General features: G+C 42.3%; 1 protein-coding gene across 12 annotated transcripts in view; it reads left to right on the top strand.

Annotated features, from left to right (window-relative positions):
• Positions 1-18,212, top strand: part of GRAMD1B (GRAM domain containing 1B) — a 129,841-nt gene that overhangs the window by 18,755 nt on the left and 92,874 nt on the right. For 4 of the 12 annotated variants that reach the window (XM_072979175.2, XM_072979181.2, XM_078379614.1 and 1 more), the window contains exons 1-2: positions 76-5,934; positions 17,952-18,029. In XM_072979175.2, coding sequence (XP_072835276.2) covers positions 5,600-5,934; positions 17,952-18,029 — 413 coding nt within the window. In that variant the 5' untranslated portion in view covers positions 76-5,599. Of the gene's footprint in view, positions 1-73; positions 5,935-17,951; positions 18,030-18,212 lie in introns of those variants that run through there. The other 8 variants (XM_072979176.2, XM_020792312.3, XM_072979173.2 and 5 more) reach the window with 4 other exon arrangements.

Here is an 18,212-nt window from a genome sequence, read left to right as displayed (position 1 = left end):
TACTCTTGTGGCCCATGGCTTCTTTTTGTTTGCAAAGCAAAGAACTTAAGAGATGTGGATCTGGGAGGTAGTGTGGCAACTGCTGAGCAGATTAGAAGCAGCATCTTTGATTACAAATTACAAAATTTCTCTGTGGCAATGGCTTCCTCCTTTTTTTTTTTTTTTTGTATTCTTTTGAATTGAATAAAGAGTTACCCAAAGAAAATTCTTAAAGAGAATAAGGAAAGCTTCTGGACAGACAGCTTTGGTGAGAGTTCGTTCCACTGATCTCTGTGACTGATCCCATAGCAAAGTGGCATGCTAAAGAACCTGCCTCTAGCATATGTGCATATTATTATTGAAGGGCAGATGGCGATTTTGTAAGGGCTGCTGGCTTTTCTGTTATAAACTCCACCAGAGTATGGGTTAGCCGAGCAGATATTTTCACATGTCGAGAGAAAAATGTGCTGTTGCTCGACCTTTTGTACTTGCAAGTTGGTTCTCCTGTGATTAATGGTGTGTGCGCTGCGAGCTGTGACCCATGGCGAAAGTACTATGCAGGTCTGAGAGATCTACTGAGCTTTGGAGAGAAAGGCTACCTCTCCTCCTTTCTGCAAGTAGTCAGAAAAAAAATCATGGTTAGAAACTGCCAGGAATCAAATGGCACCCCTTAATAAGTAGGACTGCAGTATATCCCGTATTGTTATAAAAGTGGCAGGAGATGTTGCTGGTGCAGTGTTTCCATTTTAATTTGCTACAGACTCCAGAACTGTACACATGTGTGCGATAAGCAGAATATATGGCTTGCACATTTTCCTTTTGTTCTGCTCAGAGAATGTTCCACCAGAGAGGCTTAAACGACATTATAGTTTCTCTTTTGCTATTTTGCTAGCAAGAATCTGTACTTATATTAGCAAGAGCATTGTAACACGAATGTGAATGTGCAATGGGAGAGTTCTAGTCAGCAGTTTTGCACAGTGTTCGGATTACAACATGGATAATTAATATGCCATTTTTTCTGTATGAAAAAAGCAAAGCAATGCCAAAGAGCCTGTAGGGGCATTTTTCTTTTAAACACGAGGCAGAAAGCTACTCTTCCTTCAGTTAGTTTATAATGCAACTGGCTAGAATGCTGATTTATGTTACAAATACCTCTCTCCTGTAGTAGAAGCGATGGAAATTTTCCTCTTCACACTGCAAATGGAGGCTCAAAGAAAAATATAAATCTCTTGGGTGAAAGTGCCCAAGCTACTCTTTCCCATCTGCTGGAACTGGTACCAAACTTCCAGAAGGCCTGTCTAGAAGACTTATCCCACTAGTACCAGCCGGCGTGGGTGTTAATATCATCAGAGGAGGCCTTTCTCTTGGTCCTGCCACCTTCACTGGTGCATGTGGTGGGGACACGGGAGAGGGCCTTCTCTGAGGCTGCTCCCAACCTCTGGAACTCCCTCCCACAGGAAGCTAGGCTGGGCCCATCTTTACTGTCGTTGCATAAGCAGGTGAAGACAAGCTTTTCCTGAGTGAATGGCCGCCGATTAGGGTTTCTTAAAAATGGATTGCTGTACATTGAATGTGTTTCAGTGTTGCTGATGTTTTCTGATATTTCATTCATTGATTATTTTAGCATTAAATACTCACTGTTATTAATTTAAATGCTTTATTTTTATTGTTGTACGCGGTCTTGGGTCATTTAAAGAATAGGTAAAGGTAAAGGTTCCCTTTGACATTTAGTCCAATTGTGTCCGACTCCAGGGCGTGGTGCTCATCCCCATCTCCAACCCATAGAGCCAGCGTTTGTCCAAAGACAGTTTACGTGGTCACGTGGCCAGCGCGACTAGACACGGAACACTGTTACCTTCCCAAAGAAGTGGTACCTATTTATCTACTTGCATTTTGCATGCTTTCGAACTGCTAGGTTGGCAGGAGCTGGGACAAGCGACGGGAGCTCACTCTGTCGTGTGGATTTGATCTTACGACAGCTGGTCTTCTGACCTTGCAGAACAGAGGCTTCTGCGGTTTAACCTGCAGTGCCACCACGTCCCTTTTAAAGAATACAGGTGGGTTAATAGCTTAAATAAAATAATAAAATAAAATAGAAGATTGCTTCAGGTGGAAGTGCAGTATCTTTTCCCTCAGTATTTATTCTCCAGGATGGGAGCAACCACTGAAAATTTATTTATTTATTTATTTATTTATTTATTTATTTATTTATTTATTTATTTATTTATTTATTTATTTATTTATTTATTTATTTATTTATTTATTTAGGTAGGTAGGTAGGTAGGTAGGTAGGTAGGTAGGTAGGCAGGCAGGCAGGCAGGCAGGCAGGCAGGCAGGCAGGCAGGCAGGCAGGTTCTTACATTGTTTAGGAGAAAGATAGGTCTGCGTTTGAAATGACACCAGTCTTTTTCATCTAATAAAACAGAAGCAGTTTTCTGCTGCTAGTATTCTCCACGCCTTCCGGTTAGGAAAGCTGTCCGGCCTCTCGAGTTACATTACCTCCTGGGTTTCAAAGAGCACCAAACAGGTGTCCAGTGCCCTCTATCCAAAATTAAAAAGTGACACAGAATGTTATGGCACAAGTAAGTGTTGCCTAGTAATGAAAAAAATCTGCTTAGAAAACATCCCGTATCAAGAAACAACTAGTACTGGGAATGAGGAATGGAAGGAGAAAAATGGCGGAAGCCTCTTATAGAAAGTGGTGGTGTCTTTAGATACTCTTCAAGTCACTATTATTTTATTGAGTTTTACTTTTATATCCTGGCTTTCAGCCACTAGAAGCCCACAAGTCACTTTGTGTTTAAGTAATATAATGATAGAACAACCTTAAAACAGGATGGTGATAACAGTGTGCTTATTACACATACCTGATTACGACAGCAAAATGTTGGTTGCTGTGCTATATATCTTATTTTTGAGGGCATCTTTTAATAGCAGATCTACCTATATTTGAAGCTCGTTGTACTGTTGTATTTTCCATTCAGAGAACCTGGAAAATGTTGTTCTGCTAAGGACATAGCGATTTCTCAAAAATGACATTACCATTGTTTCAAAGCCACACTTTCCATCTCAAACATCTGACACACACGTGGTGATGAGTCTTCACCACAATGAGTTGGTGGTTATAAATTGGGCATAGAAATGGCAAACTGCGCATCAGTTAGGGAGGCAGAGGCTAAAATCATCCTTGTACTATAAAAATAACTTGCTAGTTGGCAATTCCCTTTCAGTACCTTTCCTTCCATTTCTGTTTAGCCTTGGTACAGTAAAACAGCCATGATGGAAGCCTGCTTTGGCAGAACCAAACCACCTCAGAACCTTCCTTGCTCATGCGGTGAAAGACAACATGACTCATGTCTGACTCCTTGTGTTAATGTGTGTTGTGTTGCAAGGTTACGTTTCTTTAGAGTTCCTCTGTGCAAGCATTTGAAGCTTGATGCTCCTGTTTGTTTCTTTCTACATGATGCTCCAAAGACCTTTTTCATATACTGTTGACGTCTTCTCTAGATGCCAAGCTCCAAATCGTTACAGTGAATTTTCTATGAATAAACTGTGGTCAGGAGGCATGTTCTCCTGCTAGTTACTGACTGCAAAGAGGCAGTTAGGAAAGTGAGAAAGATATCTTTAAGGAGAGTGTGTCAAATGCATATGTCTGGGGGCTACAAACAAGATTTGACCACATTAAAATCAGTAGCTAGTGAATCCTCGTGAAGCAGGAAATAGGCATCCCATCGGAGTGTGTGAGGTACCAAATAGTATACACTGCATCTTCATTACATCTGTGTTTCCCTTTCTCTCAACCAATTCTCAGAGCAGACCCAACCATGAAGGCAGTTAGACAAAGCTTAGTTTATTTCGTGAAGAATTTGTCTGCCATCGAGCGACAGGGCAAAACACTTGTCAACATCTCCGCTTGCTCCTCCGAGACCAGCACAACTAAGTAAGCCGGAACTATGGGGCAAAAATCATGCATCTCGACAACCCTCAGTCAGTGATGTGTTAATTAGTGTAGTTGTATTTCTCAGACTCTCAGCAAAAGGTTGTGTTACGATTGCAAGATCATTTCTTATAGTGTGTTCTGCTTGTAAGACTCAGAGGTGTTGCCATGTTCTTTCCCACTGTCTCATCCTACGTGCTTAGGTCTCTCTGTATGCCATCCACCATTCTTTCTGAACCAAAAATTCTCTTACCTAAACATTGTCATTTTGGAAGCAGCCCCTTGCCTGCCAAACAAACAAACAAACAAACAAACACCTGTCTTTATCACTTGCTAACATTCTTTCCCTGTGGAAATTTCCTTAGGGGTCTGTGCAAAATGTCAGGCAATTTCCTGAAGGTCCATCAAAACTCTTTCAACTTGTCTGCACTCTCAGATATTTTACCCAAAAAGGGTGCCTACAAAATTGGTGGCTTTTGTGCCAGGCAAAAATTGATCAACTTCACCGCGTGAAATTCTGTTCAGGAATTCCCTGCCATCTTCGTGTTTAATTTGCTTCAGATTTCATTTCTGGTGAAACAGGGTGGTGAGTGGCTATTTCCCCCCCACCCCCTCTAGCACTGAATTAAAAAGCCATTTAGGCTTCTAACTGGCAGCATTTCCTTGGGAACCCCTCCTGTGTGTGCCTCTTCCTCTCTTCCACTTTCTGTGATAAGAAATAAAGCAGGCGCACAGAGAGAGAGGCAAAACCAAACTTACAACTCATGAGCCTGGAGGTCACCTACTCTCCCCCCCCCCCTGCTTTTGCAGGGTGGGACATCTCGCCTACACGAGGGAGACGGAAGGGGAATCCAGCCAATTGCCTTGTATAAAGATCTGTTTTATACCCCCACCCCTTGTTGCCTTTCGTGTGGCTGATTGGAGCAGCAGCATTTTCAGTAAGAAAGACCTTGTCCCTTGAGTTAAGAGAGTATGGTTACACTTGCAGCAGCTGCCTCAGCTTGTATCAGCTGCTCACTCTGCCGTGGGTGGGTGGGAGGGAGAGAGGTCAACAAACTTGCCCTCCCATCACTTCTCCTCCTTTGCCAGTTTTATCCTTCCCCCTTCCTCCCTGCTCCCTTCCTCCCGTCCCTTGTTCTTTCTTTCTCTCTCCTTCTCTTTCTCCGATCCCCCCCTCCTAGCTCTCTGTGCCGTTTCCTCTCACTCACTCCAGAGCGGAGGCAGATGAAGAGTTTTTCCAGCAGAGCCCCGGAGGAGTCATTCATCCACGGCAGGAGATGACTGCTGGAAACACAGCGAACCAGAGCTGAGGGAAGCTGTTGGTGGCTCCAGGTTTCGTCCCTGATGCCAAACATTTACCACACCTGCCTCGAAGGAGCCAGGCAGTGCATAAGGAGAAAGTTCTTTCTAGGTCTCGGTAAGGAAACTGAAGAGACTCTGCAGTGGCTAGCTTCATGTCTGTGGAGCTGTTTCATGTTCAATGAAACCACCTGAGGAACATGAGATTTCCTCTTGGAGAAGGACGGAGGATGCCAACGTGGGTACAGAGGGAGCGAGGTGGATTTTAGTTCTTTCATGTGGTTTGCACTGAGGTCACGAAGGTGGGGGGTGTGAGAAAGAGAGAGAAATTGGAGTAAATGCAAGGGGAGGAGAAGTGACAAGGACCTGATACCATCTGCCAAGATGACAGAGGCCGTCCAGCTCCCAGCCCTTCAAGTGCCGGAGCAGCAAGAGGCGGCAGAGTGCACCCGTGCCTGGTCCAGCTCCTCCACACCAACCGTGCGCCGAAGGCGGTTCAGGATGAGGCGCACCAGGAATGTCCAAGAGCAGAGCCTAGAGGCGGCGCCTTCCGCCAACAAGGATTTCCTGCAGCTTCCTTCCATTGAAATCACCCCTTCTAGTGACGAGGACACACCCTGGTCCAACTGTTCCACACCCAGCGCCTCTCCACGACGCAAACGCTTCTTGCTGCGCAAGTGGCTGAATGTGAGGGAGAAGAAGGACTACAGCGAGAGCAGGTATGTCCTTTACTTTCCTTTCTCCCTCCAGCTTTTGTGTCATGAAGAATCCGCAAAGGACCAGACAAGGTTCCTCCTCTGTGATGTGGCCTGCCACACGTCCTACTGAGTCCATGTCCCCCTCTGCTGGCTAAACTAGGGGAAAAAAGGAATACTCTTTTTTTTTCATATTTGGTGTTGGTTTTCTAGTTCTCAGTCTCACATGCCAGCAAACATTTTTGTGCTTTGAAACTTAACAGTTACCAAGACTGGTTTAGATGACAACACTTATTCACTGCCATTTACAAGACATGGTAAATGACAGGCTGCTTCCCACCATGATGATGCTACGTTTATCTCTGAACCTTATCCAAGAGAGAAAGCACAATAGAAGTGTGTTCGTGTTTCAAACATTAAACTTAACAAAATGTTGGGTAACTAGTTACATTGGGACACCAGTAAGCACTGGAGCATTAGGGTGTTCTATCATAAGCCCCATATTTAGTTAAATAGTGAAAGCTTGTAGAAATAGTAGTGATTTCTGTAGGCCTCTGTTGCTTAGATCAGGCTGGAAATCTCTAGTGCAGGCATGTAAACTGAGAGAAGACTGGAGCATATGTCCCTAAGACTTGTCTTAGACTTTCTTGGATTTTTCTAATTAGTTTGAGATACATCTTCCATTTCAGAAGTTCGCAAGTAATTCAGAGCAGTGATTGTCATCTGCATTAAAATGTGATGAACAAACAACTCAAATCTCATTATGTTTATTTGACTATAACTGGCATTTAAAGAGCCAAATATCTAGACCCAATCAATATTGTGAAGCTGTTAAATGAAGACACAGATTCCCTTGATGGCTGTCCATACCAACTCTCATGGTTTGTAATTAAGCAGCTAATCAACTACTCACACACTATTCAGTTTAATTTTCCTCTCTCCTCTCTCTTTTGCTCTTTTCTTTAGTCGTATAGTAGTAGGATAATGAAATTGAGATTTTCATGTATTTGCAGGGTATTTGCATGCATAATGATAAGCAGGCACTATCAAATGCATGATGAGAAAAATCAAAACATAGTGATGTTTGACTATCTGTAATGCATTGTAGGAAGGTCCATAGTGCTTAATGTAATAGTAGAAAGGCTGCAACATGAAATAATACAATATGGGAAGCGGGACAGTTTATATGTGGTCTGAAATTGTGTGTTAAAAAGTGTACACCTTATAAATGCATAAACCGCCTTGCTTGATGAAAGCTAGAGTCTATGTAACCCAGCTTCTTTCCCCTTGTGACTAGTTTGAGACTTTCAGAAAGTCCAAACGCAGAGGATGAAGTTAATACCCTTTATTTCTAATTGGTGTTCAGCATCTTGCCACTGCACAACCACAGATGTGTGAGAGCTGCAGATGTATCAGTGGTTTCTTGTTGATTAACTGGTGCCCATGTCATCTTTCACCATGGTGCTCAAGTACATTTTTTGAAATGGTGACTGGAAAAGTTCTGAGGCAGGGCATGGATTAGCGAGTATTAGCATACCAAGGCCAGCATGGCACCTTGGCTCTCTTCAGGCAAATTCCAAATGTGTTCTGCCACAACGACAGAAAACACGCTGGACTTTTCAAATGAAATTACTTCTTTCCCCAGGAGTGTCTGTTCTGTGAAGATAGCTACTTTCAGAAGTGTGAAGAGAGTTACTCAGAACCAATGACAGAGAAAGCACAATATTCTTCACAAACAGTCATGCTACCCAAGGTGCCCCCTTGGGGTTGTAGTAAACAGGAACGTACCTGAGTGAACTTGAAGACAGATGCAATTTGGTGAACTGGGTTTCCAGTCATATAGTTGAAGTCACCAAACCAGTTCATTTTATCAGTTATATGGATGGATTGGTTGAATCTGTGTAACTTTGCACACAGATAAACCAAAGTACACTTTCTTGGTTTTTAAATGATGCATCCATGTGGCATGTGAGAGCCAGTACAGTGTAGTGGATAGAGTGGTACATTTGGACTCAGGAGACCTGGGTTCAAATCCTTGCTCAGATATGGAAACTCATAATCAGAGCAGCAATCCTAAACTGCTCCTTGAACATCCATTTGTGGATGACACCCAACTTTATCCTTCCTTTCCATCCAACTCCAAAGAAGCTGTCTCCATTTTAAAACAGCGTCTGGGGTCTGTCAAGTGCAGTGGTTCCCAGCCTTGGGTAACCCAGGGGTTCTTGGACTGCAGTTCCCAGAAATCGCAACCATCACATCTACCGCTGAAAACTTCTCAGAGTTGGAGTCTGAGAACCCCTGGGTTACCCAAGGTTGGGAACCACTGCTCTCGTGCATCATTCTGCCACTGTAGCCAATCAGCGATTTCTATATTAGAAACAAGCACTTGTGTAGAAAGACTGCATTAGAAGTCATCTCTTCCACCTGCTTTTCTTTCTTTCCTTGAAAGACTCCTTGTTAAGCTGTTTGATTGATCTTGGCCCTGTGGTTGGTGGTTTGGTTATATCATCTATCTATCTATCTATCTATCTATCTATCTATCTATCTATCTATCTATCTATCTATCTATCTATCTATCTATCTATCTATCTATCTATCTATCTATCTATCTATCTATCTATCTATCTATCCATCTATCCATCCATCCATCCATCCATCCATCCATCCATCCATCCATCCATCCATCCATCCATCCATCCATCCATCCATCCATCCATCCATCCATCCATCCATCCATCCATCTAGCTATCTAGCTATCTAGCTATCTAGCTATCTAGCTTTGGGAGGGAGAAAGGGAAGAGAGTTGTGTTTCTTGAGATACTCAACTCTGCAGAAAAATGCAAATGCACATCGGTTATCTGCGCACACACTTGTGTCCCAAGTTGTATAAATGTAGTTGTGGACTCTGCAGTCTGTGGGACTAAAAGGACAGAGAAATTATTCTGGAATCTCTCACCACTTCCAGTTTCCATTGGTGAAAATGCCCATCCTCTAAAAAAGCTGCTCAAAACATGAAGATCCTCTTGGAGATACAGAGACTTATAAAGTACAGTTCCAAAATTCATATTAACGCATCATTTTTATTAGGCTAAGCAAAAGGGCATTCAATGAGCACATGCTTATAAGCTTCCTTATAAAATATCTGTGAGGAGCTGGACTTACATATCAGATCTTTCTGTCACAATTAATTGTGCACATTTCTCTTAGCAACCCAGCTAAGCTAATAGAGCAGAGAAGATAATGAGCAGATCTGGTTTTTGGTAAAGGCAAAGGAAGAATGGAAAAGGAAGAGCAATGATCAGGCTGGGTTTTTTTTCGGGGGGGGGGTTATTGATCTGGAGTGAGTTGTTTGGTATGAGCTGATATTGGTGTCTAGGTCAGGATGATTCTAGACAATGGGAGGTCACAAAGCAAGCTAACATTGTAGGCATCCTTCAGTCTCGAAAGACTATGGTATCGTGCTCTGTATGGAGGACTTGGAACAGCGTCTAGTGTGGCTGAGGAGGCCAATTCGAGAGTGACAATCCCTTCCACACTGGAGACAAATCCAATCTGTCCCCTGTCCAGCTCCCTGGTTTTGCTTCCTTTGTGACTTCCTCTTTGCCTCAGCCTGCTGGACAAGGGTCTCTTCAAATTGGGAGAGGCCGTGATGTACTGCCTGCCTCCAGGCTGAACGATCAGATGTCAGAGTTTCCCATCTGTTGTGGTCTATTCCTAAGGCCTTCAGATCCCGCTTGCAGATATCCTTGTATCGCAGCTGTGGTCTCCCTCTGGGGCGATTTCCCTGCACTAATTCTCCATATAGGAGCTAACAAAACTGATGATTTCAAGGGGAGTTGCTAAGTGACATACCTCACATAAGTTGCATGGAACTCCTGGCAGCAGTTATCGCCTGAGAAGCCACCATGGACCATATTTTGAGCAACTATTAACGAAAGGGTGAAAGTTCACATTTTGCTTTTTTGCATCTGAGGACTCCCAACTACACAATTTCAAATGCTGCACTGGCTTAGTGTCACTTAAAAATTAACCTACTTTGGAAAGGGGGTTTTAAAGGGAGAAAGGTTGTTGTTTATATCACCTCTAGTCTGGTTGTGAGTTGTGTAGCAGTTGGACCTTTAAACCCAGCTAATCCATGACGACTCTAAAATTAAAAGTATATGAATACTTTTAAGGGAGCATTTGATCAGCCTCTGTTTAGATAGCATTGTTACGCTTTGAACAAACCACCCTGACTTTCAAAGAAATCTCCGCCAACTTTGAGTTCTATGTAGACCTGTAGTTTACTTATGAAAAGTGTTTATTTATTAAAAGAGTCAGCTCTGTTGCCTTAAAACATCCTTGGATGAGGAAAAGAAATGGCAGGGAACCTCAAACTTCACCGTACTTGTCTATCAAACATTTGAACATTCAAGCCACTAAAGAAGATCAGGTTGATTAAAAATGCTGATTCTCCTTAAGTCCACACATTACAATATGGTATTGATCCTAGAGGCTCGTCTTTGAGGTAAAAAGCAAAGCTTAGAGGCAGGAAACTCTACAATGCTATTGGCACCTGCCAAGCTTCAGGCAGTCATTCATGCAATGGTGGAGGGTTAGAACTGGAAAATGCTGTTGCTAGAGATACTATAGTTTAATAATCCTATGAATCATTGGCTTCAGGCCCTGTCAGGGAGGCACAGTTGGGGACTGAATTCCCAGCCTCCAACTCTGAAGCCAGAGATCTATACCACTGAGCTATCCAGCAGTTAAGAATACCACGTGGTTTGGGAAAACATGACACGCTTATACAGTACCTGTTTAATATATATTCCAGCAGGGATTTCTCTATGCATACGATGTACGATTCAGGATCTGGAAAAAAAAATAGATTTAGTTACATCCTTATATTTTGCTCTCAGTTCTTGTGGAAATATCCTAAACCTAGTCACCTATATTTTACAACCAAAGCTTCCTATGCATTGTTAATGTTTCTTTCCTTTTCTCTTTATGCTTGTATTTGTACTGGACTGAACAATAACTTTTAGTCTATGGTGAAAATAATCATATAACAGAAAGGAAAGCAATCCTAGTGACAGGTGCCTCCATTATATTAGGGGAGGAACAGACTTATTGTTGCATGGGGTAGTTTTGTCCTACCCCACTAAATAGTGACACTGTAGATGGATTATGAAGTGATATCATGGTGTAATTAGTTCTTTTCTGGTTTTGAACTGGCGAGCAGAAGAGTAACAGAATGCAGTGAATCTGCTCTCACCTCATGGTGTATATAGCAAAAAAATATAGCTGTCCATCTTGGTGTATTAGGAAAAAGAAAACCCAAAAGCTGTCATTGAGGCTTTATCAGGACCAACCAGAATGTCCCAAAACTGTGAGCAGCCTTTCAAGTCCATGCGCCCCAGGGTGGCTCGTTCGACTCCTGTGAGAAATTACATCAGAGGTTGGTGTGGCCAAATTAATTGAATCAGACATAGAGGCAATTTTAGGACATGAGATTGCATTTCCAGTAATCAGAGCACTGGCGTCCACCACTAGGTTCCACAACCATCCATCAAGCCTGTGTAGGAACATAGCTGTGGAAGAAATCCTCCCTTAATCTAATTTAAATCAGCATTGCACTCTGCGTTTGTATGACATTTGAATCAGATCTGTGACCTCACGTGTTGCTTCTCAAGATAGTGACTTTAATTGGCAACCCCTCCAAAAGGCAACCTTGACCCTTTGCAATTTAGATGACAGCATTAATACAGCTTATTCTGTTCCTTCTTATCAGGCACTCCTGTGCCATCTTCTGGCTTCCATTTAGATTGCACTGAAGCAATGAAGAATTTATTTGTGTGTTATTTATTACATTTACATCTTGCATTTCCATTAAGGAGCTCAAGGCAGCATGCACGGTGCTTCCTGTGCTCTTCTTGTAAATGCCCCCAAGCCCCTGTGATGCATATCTGGCTGATGAAAGGGGACAGACCTCAAGTCACTGGGTGAGTTCAGATGTTGTGAGCAGAGGACGATGAGGAACAAAAAATGGCTGGAGTCTGAGAACCTTGTGTTGAGAAAGATGCTTTCCTTTATGTGCCTCTTTGACTTCTTTGGACGCACCAAAGCACCCCTGCTGGGAGGCTAATTCCAGTGCAGTCCTGGACCTCATTATCTCTTAAGAGTCTGGATAAATGGATTCCTCCTCACTCCTTACAGCCCTCTTGTAGCCCAAACCTGAACATCTTTCTCGAGAAGTCCCATTGAGTTCAGTTGGACTTACTTCCTGGTGACTTGCCTTACAACGTTTAATGGCAAGCTATATTGAAATCCCACGGCTACCATAGCAACACTATACCTTTCATAGTGAGAAGTTCTTTTGCAGAAGCTGACAGCTTTATTCATCAGAAATCAAGCTAACAGTGGTAGAAGGTGTTTGTGTGCTGACAGCTTCTTAAAGGCAGGGGAGGCAGGAAAAAAAAACAGCACAGCAGTGGGACAGAATGCAAGGCAAGTAAACAAATGTGCATTGCCCCCCCCCCCAATTTCTCCCCAGTTTTTTCTCTCGTTTCCCTAATAGGAAAATGATAAGGCAGTTAAGAGTGAAATTATACATTACAAATAATCTGTCATTAGAGAAAGAAATTCTTTAGATTGTGTATGATGGTTACAGCAGAATTCTCTCTCACTTCTTATAATGTGCAAGTTTGCTTGCTTTGTTTTGTGATTGGTATTCAGACCATAAGCCAGCATGTTCTCCCTTTGTAAGTTTGATTTCTCAGCTGTGACTTGAATCATGTCTTTGGAACCCTAATGTGTTTTCAGCTATAATGATGGGTTGTCTATAATGTACAGTTTGATACATAGATTTATAAAGAACAATTTCTTTGTGTTTGTTCTAACGTTCAGTCTGTAAATAAAATCTTGTTTTTGAAGTGTCTGTCTTTACAAAAAGTACACAAAATGCTTGTACATTATAATTTAATATACAAGAGGTGCACCAAGAAGATTTTGGTAGAGAGGGTAAGTGAAGAAAAAAAATTGCATGAGGGAACAACTGAAAGTATCTAGAAATTCCAGCCGCCTCTAAAGGCTGTCAAGAGTTTAAATTATATAGGAAGCTGACTAGATTAAATCTGAAGATGCCCGAAAGGTGGCAATATTTCCAAATGGTGCAGCAGTGAAGCTGTTTCATTATTTAACAGCTTTGAGGAGCAACTCAGATCAATTATAATTTTTAATTGTTGAAATAGTTTTCCTATTTATTTTTCTTTTCTCACTTGATTTTATCCTTTCTTAAGAGTAAACCCAACCTTGCAAATGAATCTGAAGATGTTTTGTTTTTGTTTTAAATTGTCATGTTTACAACTTGTTTTTAATTTTTTGCTCAGTCTGGTCCTAGGAGTCATCGGGTGCAGGCCCTGTCGCGGAGGCACAGTGGGGGATAGTAGTAGAAGGGCATAGCATTCATCAAACTCGGGTTTGACAGGTACAACGACCTTGTAAGGTGGGACTTCCGGTCTTATTGAACTCCCAACCTCTGGCCGTGCAGCCAGAGACCTAAACCACTGAGCTATCATCTATGGACAGGGGGATAGAATCCACTGGCTTGAAAAGTTGTACCCTTACTTGTCAGGAGGAATACCTTGGCAAGAACAGGTTAGCTTGGCCCCCATCTTTATTTTGAAAAGGAGCAGCCGCAGAGAGGTTGCTTCCTCCCTCTGTGCCAGAAATAACATTCTGATCCAACTGCCGCTTGACTTGGGAATGCAAAAGTGGAAGTGAGCAGGTCTGACTTCATCCGCCAGACAGAGATTGTGTATGTAACTGTGGGTTTTAAAAACCTGATCTTATTGCAAGCTGTCTTCAGAATTGTTTGATTGAAAAGCAAGGTATGCTTATTAAGAATGTATAAATATGATAAATCTCAAGTGGGGCTGTGGCACAGTGAACAAGAGAGAAGGAAAGGAAAGTCAGGGTGAGCAAGATCTATCTCTCAGATGGGTGTTGTGGTAATTCCTTTGAGTGTGAGTCAAAGGGAGGGAGAGCGAAGGAAGAACTTGGAGCTGAATTCCCGAGTTTTCCTGCTTTAAGGCCATCCCATCAAATGACTTGTCTTCATCACCATCCAAGAGGGTGGTGCTGATGTACTGACATCCTGTCAATCAGGGTCCTCCACAGAACCTTTCATAACTTGTATCTTGATTATGAAACCACGTAAGATTTACAAATGTGACTGCCCAGGCTCAGATATAGATCTGAGCAAATCATTTTGGGGAAAAGAAAACACAAGCTATTATTTTCTACATATGAACTCTGTGTCTTCCCTAGTTTGATCATCAGTGTCTATGATTGTGCCAACAACATCCATGAGAGAAGAGGGGAAGGTTCAGTTCGTGTTTGGTTTGGTTTTCATTGATTTCAGTTAAACTGAATCCCGGAATTTTAGCTCGTTGTCATGAAGAGCCTGTTTCAGAGGCTGAGCTATATAGACAACAGTGGCAACTGGTCCATTGGGGCAGATGGGGTGCTGCCCTATCTCAGGCTCAAGTCACCCCAGATAAGCACTCTTGGATGTTTCCTTACTGGGGGTCAAGTTGAACCTAGCCAGTGTTTCTCTCCAGCTACCTCTGTGTGTGTGTGTGTGTGTGTGTGTGTGTGTGTGTGTGTGTGTGTGTGTGTGTGTGTGTGTGTATATGTATATGTATATGTATATGTATATGTATATGTATATGTATATGTATGCATTTTTCCCCCTATCTCTGCCTACTTACGTTGTGCTTTCAGCTCCACAAACTTCAGTGGGTTCCAGATGCCACTGCCAGCACACAGAGAAAAGTCAGAGCTGTGGAATGAAGCTGGATGGTGTATACACTGAAGTACAACAGACTGGTGTTGCAGGTTAAACTATTCCAAAAATGAAGGCCTTTACAGACCTTCTGGTCTTGGAGGTTCCAATGGTTAATTCTAGTGGTCAGGACCAGTCCAGAATGTGATAATACAGTACTTCACTGACCCCAGAGGTGCTCCCTTCTGGAGTTCTGAGTGGTTTCTGTATTCGGCTGCTTGGTACAGCATCAAGAGGTCTTTGGTACAGCATTGAGAGGGCATCAATTCAAACCTGCCCTCTAATATTGGTTGCTAGCAGGTTCTGTCATTTTCTCCACACCTCTCTTCCTCTTTGATTGGATGTGTGTAAGTGTGGACCCAGAGATCCCAGGTGTCTCTTAACATCTCTGCATGCACACGCACACATGCACATTTCTGTTGCATTGAACATTATGTCAAACATTACCTTGGCATAGCTCTCAGGAAGGATGAAACATACAAGAAAAAAAAAGTCTTCTGCGCAGGTCATACTTAACTGTGTAAATGCAACATCCTTCTCCTACTCTTTCACCCACTCTGCTGAGTGACCTTTGTTGTGCATATTAGCCTTGTCTACCATCAACTCAAGAGAAAGGCAAAAGTGTTGTTTGGAAAGTTTAATAGTTAAGTTGAGTTGGTTAATTTTTACTGATGGTTACCGCAGGTTCTCAGTTTCTTGAAATGACATGCAGAATGTTAGTTGCAACTGACATGCAACCACAGGTGGAGATACTCAGTATCTGAGATTGAACACATTTTTCACCAGAGTGTAAAGTAGCCAGGAAACCAAGGGCCCCAGGAGCTATGGCTGGATCTGTTTGACTCCCAAGAATTTAGATGATTCTGTGATTTTTCTTTTTCCTGAGCTTTGAAGGAATGAGGTAAGAAGAGGCTGATCCTGATGTATATATTGCAAAAGCAGCTATTCTTCTCATGAATTAGGAGATGGCATTATTCAGCCTAGAGACCATAATTTATATATGCTGTTCAAGTCTCTGCAACATGCTTACCTGGAAGTAATTCTGGTGCATTCAGTGGGGCTTTAAGATTGCAACTTCCTCTTTCCATAGGCCAGAATCATATTGTAGATTCACGTAAACATAAATGTAACAGTGTAAACGGCTGTAGCAAGCAGACTTTGACTAACTGTACTCTAAAGAGAATAATGTTCTTAGTCTTCTAAGGCTCATAAAGACTTTACTGTACTTATCAACTTGCAAATTTCAGTGATCTGAAGATCAGATACCTTTCTCTCCTAGGTCTTGTAAGAATAAAAGTTTAAAAGAGAAGAGCAATTAGAGGAAAAGGTAGGAACTTATATCAAAAGCAGCCCTACTCCCCTGCAATTTGTGATTGATCATCAAGAGCTAAATCTGAGCTTCATGTCTGACTCTTCTCTGATGGAATGACATGCTTGGAAAGAAAGGGCTGTAATAGTCGGAAATATTATAGGCATTTATCTTAAAGGCTGATTTGATGCTCAGTGTTTTCTTTTATGAAAAACTAAGAGTAGGAGGAAATCAGAGAGGTGGAGAGTGTTGGACCCCCTTTTTAAAAAGTTGCTTTCTTCTTGTTTCAGAAGAACATAAGAAAAGTCCTGCTAGATACATTTACAGCTTCTTCAAATCTCAGATCCCCCTTCCCTCAGTGACAAATCGAATAAGTCTAAGGAGCTTACAAGTAGCATAGAAAGATAAATTTAAGGAAGTTACAAGTAAGGTAGTCGTCCCCTGCTGTTCCCAGAACCTGACTTCTGAGGGAAGCATATTTTCTTTGAACCTAGCGATGCCTTTCATAGCTCTTGCCTATTGATTATAATATCTAGTAGCTTCTGATAGCTGGCATCAAAGACTTAACAATGCCCTGTTGGCCTTGCCCTGTCTATATTTCTAAATCTGCACAAATTATTAACATACACCCTGCCAATAATTGACCCTTTTAAGGACAATTCCTTATACAGTATGTGAATATGGGAATACATCAATTGCCTGGGGGGTAAATCAGACAGAAGTATAGTAGAACTCAAGAGCAAAAATCCCAGGGCTTTGCCTTCTGTATGAAGGTTTCTGTTGGTTAGATGCTGGCAGCTGAAAAGCAGAGGATGACATCTTGTGGGCAGAGCATGTTATTTCCCCATGAAAAATTCATCTGGCTCAACTTGGTCTCTTTGTGGTTCACTGATTCCCCATAATGGATCGTATTTAGAGCACAAGGCAATAACCCATGTCCCGTGGACAGTGGAACTGAGGTTTTGAGGAACTGGGGCAAGTTACGTGTAGAAAATTGGAATTGTTCGATACAAGGTTGTTGTCTGCTTGGTTTGACTGTTTCATGAAAGGCTGTGGGATAGCCAGCAAGAGTTCAGACATTATTTATTTTTGGGACGCGGAGTAGCACCTCTAAGGGTGTATATGCAATATTGGTTGATTCACCACTTCTCTTTGGGATCACAAAGGTGTAAATGGCAGAGGATGACTTGGAGGCCCAAAATGCACCACCAGATAGGAATCTGTCCCATCCAGCTATCTGCCTAGAAGTGTGTGGGCAAGGCGACCTTAACCATCTTGGCATTTCCGATTCAGGTTTTATTTGTTCTCTCAGGACTGGGGAATTGCAAAGGGATCTCCCCTCCCAAATGTGTTTGAATGCTGTCCTCAGACCTAATATTCAAAAACCAGGAACAAAAAATGCAAACGGAACTCCAACCTAATTCATACTCCTGTGGATATATTTATGCATGCTCTTTCATGTGTAATGTGGCTGTTGGAAACGCCCCTTTGTCAGCGTCATTTTCCACTCCTTTCTGTCACCGCACTGACAAAGTTTATTCATGTGTTTTGATTACTTGCAAGCCTGGTGCTTTTACTCTGCAAAGGAAGGGGGTGGGATGCTAATAAAAAATTGGGAGGAGTATAATGCAAAATACTGAAAATGTGCATGTTGCCCACCCAGTGTGTTGCAGTCAATGGTGCCATATAAAGTCCTGGTTAATTTAAAAGCTATTATTGTATAAACCAGGATAAGATTTTAAAAGGGCGTGTTCAAAATTAATTTGCATTATTTATGACAAATAGATAAAATAAAACCTGTGAAACCCTCCTTGAAATATCTTTGTTTTAGTTTATTGTACTTTGAAGCAGCTCTGTTATCCAAAGATGTATCACATGGGCCTCATGCTTTGCTTCTTTCCACAGCAGCCAACAAAGCAGCCAGCAGAGCAGTCATGACGATGATGCATCCCGCTTCCTGAGCCCCCGAATGCGTGATGACAGGTATGTTCCCCCCCCCTAGAGTGGGGGGTAACCTCTCAGGTTTGGTTAAGAATAAGGGTGGGGAAACTGTGGGCACTTCAGTGTTGCTGTTTGCAACTCTCACACTGGGCTTAGCCAGTGTAACAAGTGGTGGAGAAAGCGAGGAGTTTCAGTCCAACATCTGGATAATTATGGTTTGCCTAC

This window comes from Pogona vitticeps, chromosome 8 (genome assembly GCF_051106095.1).
Source record: "Pogona vitticeps strain Pit_001003342236 chromosome 8, PviZW2.1, whole genome shotgun sequence".
Classification (NCBI taxonomy): domain Eukaryota; kingdom Metazoa; phylum Chordata; class Lepidosauria; order Squamata; family Agamidae; genus Pogona; species Pogona vitticeps.
The sequence above is the reverse complement of the archived record's forward strand: the minus strand, read 5'-3'. Positions and strand labels throughout refer to the sequence as shown.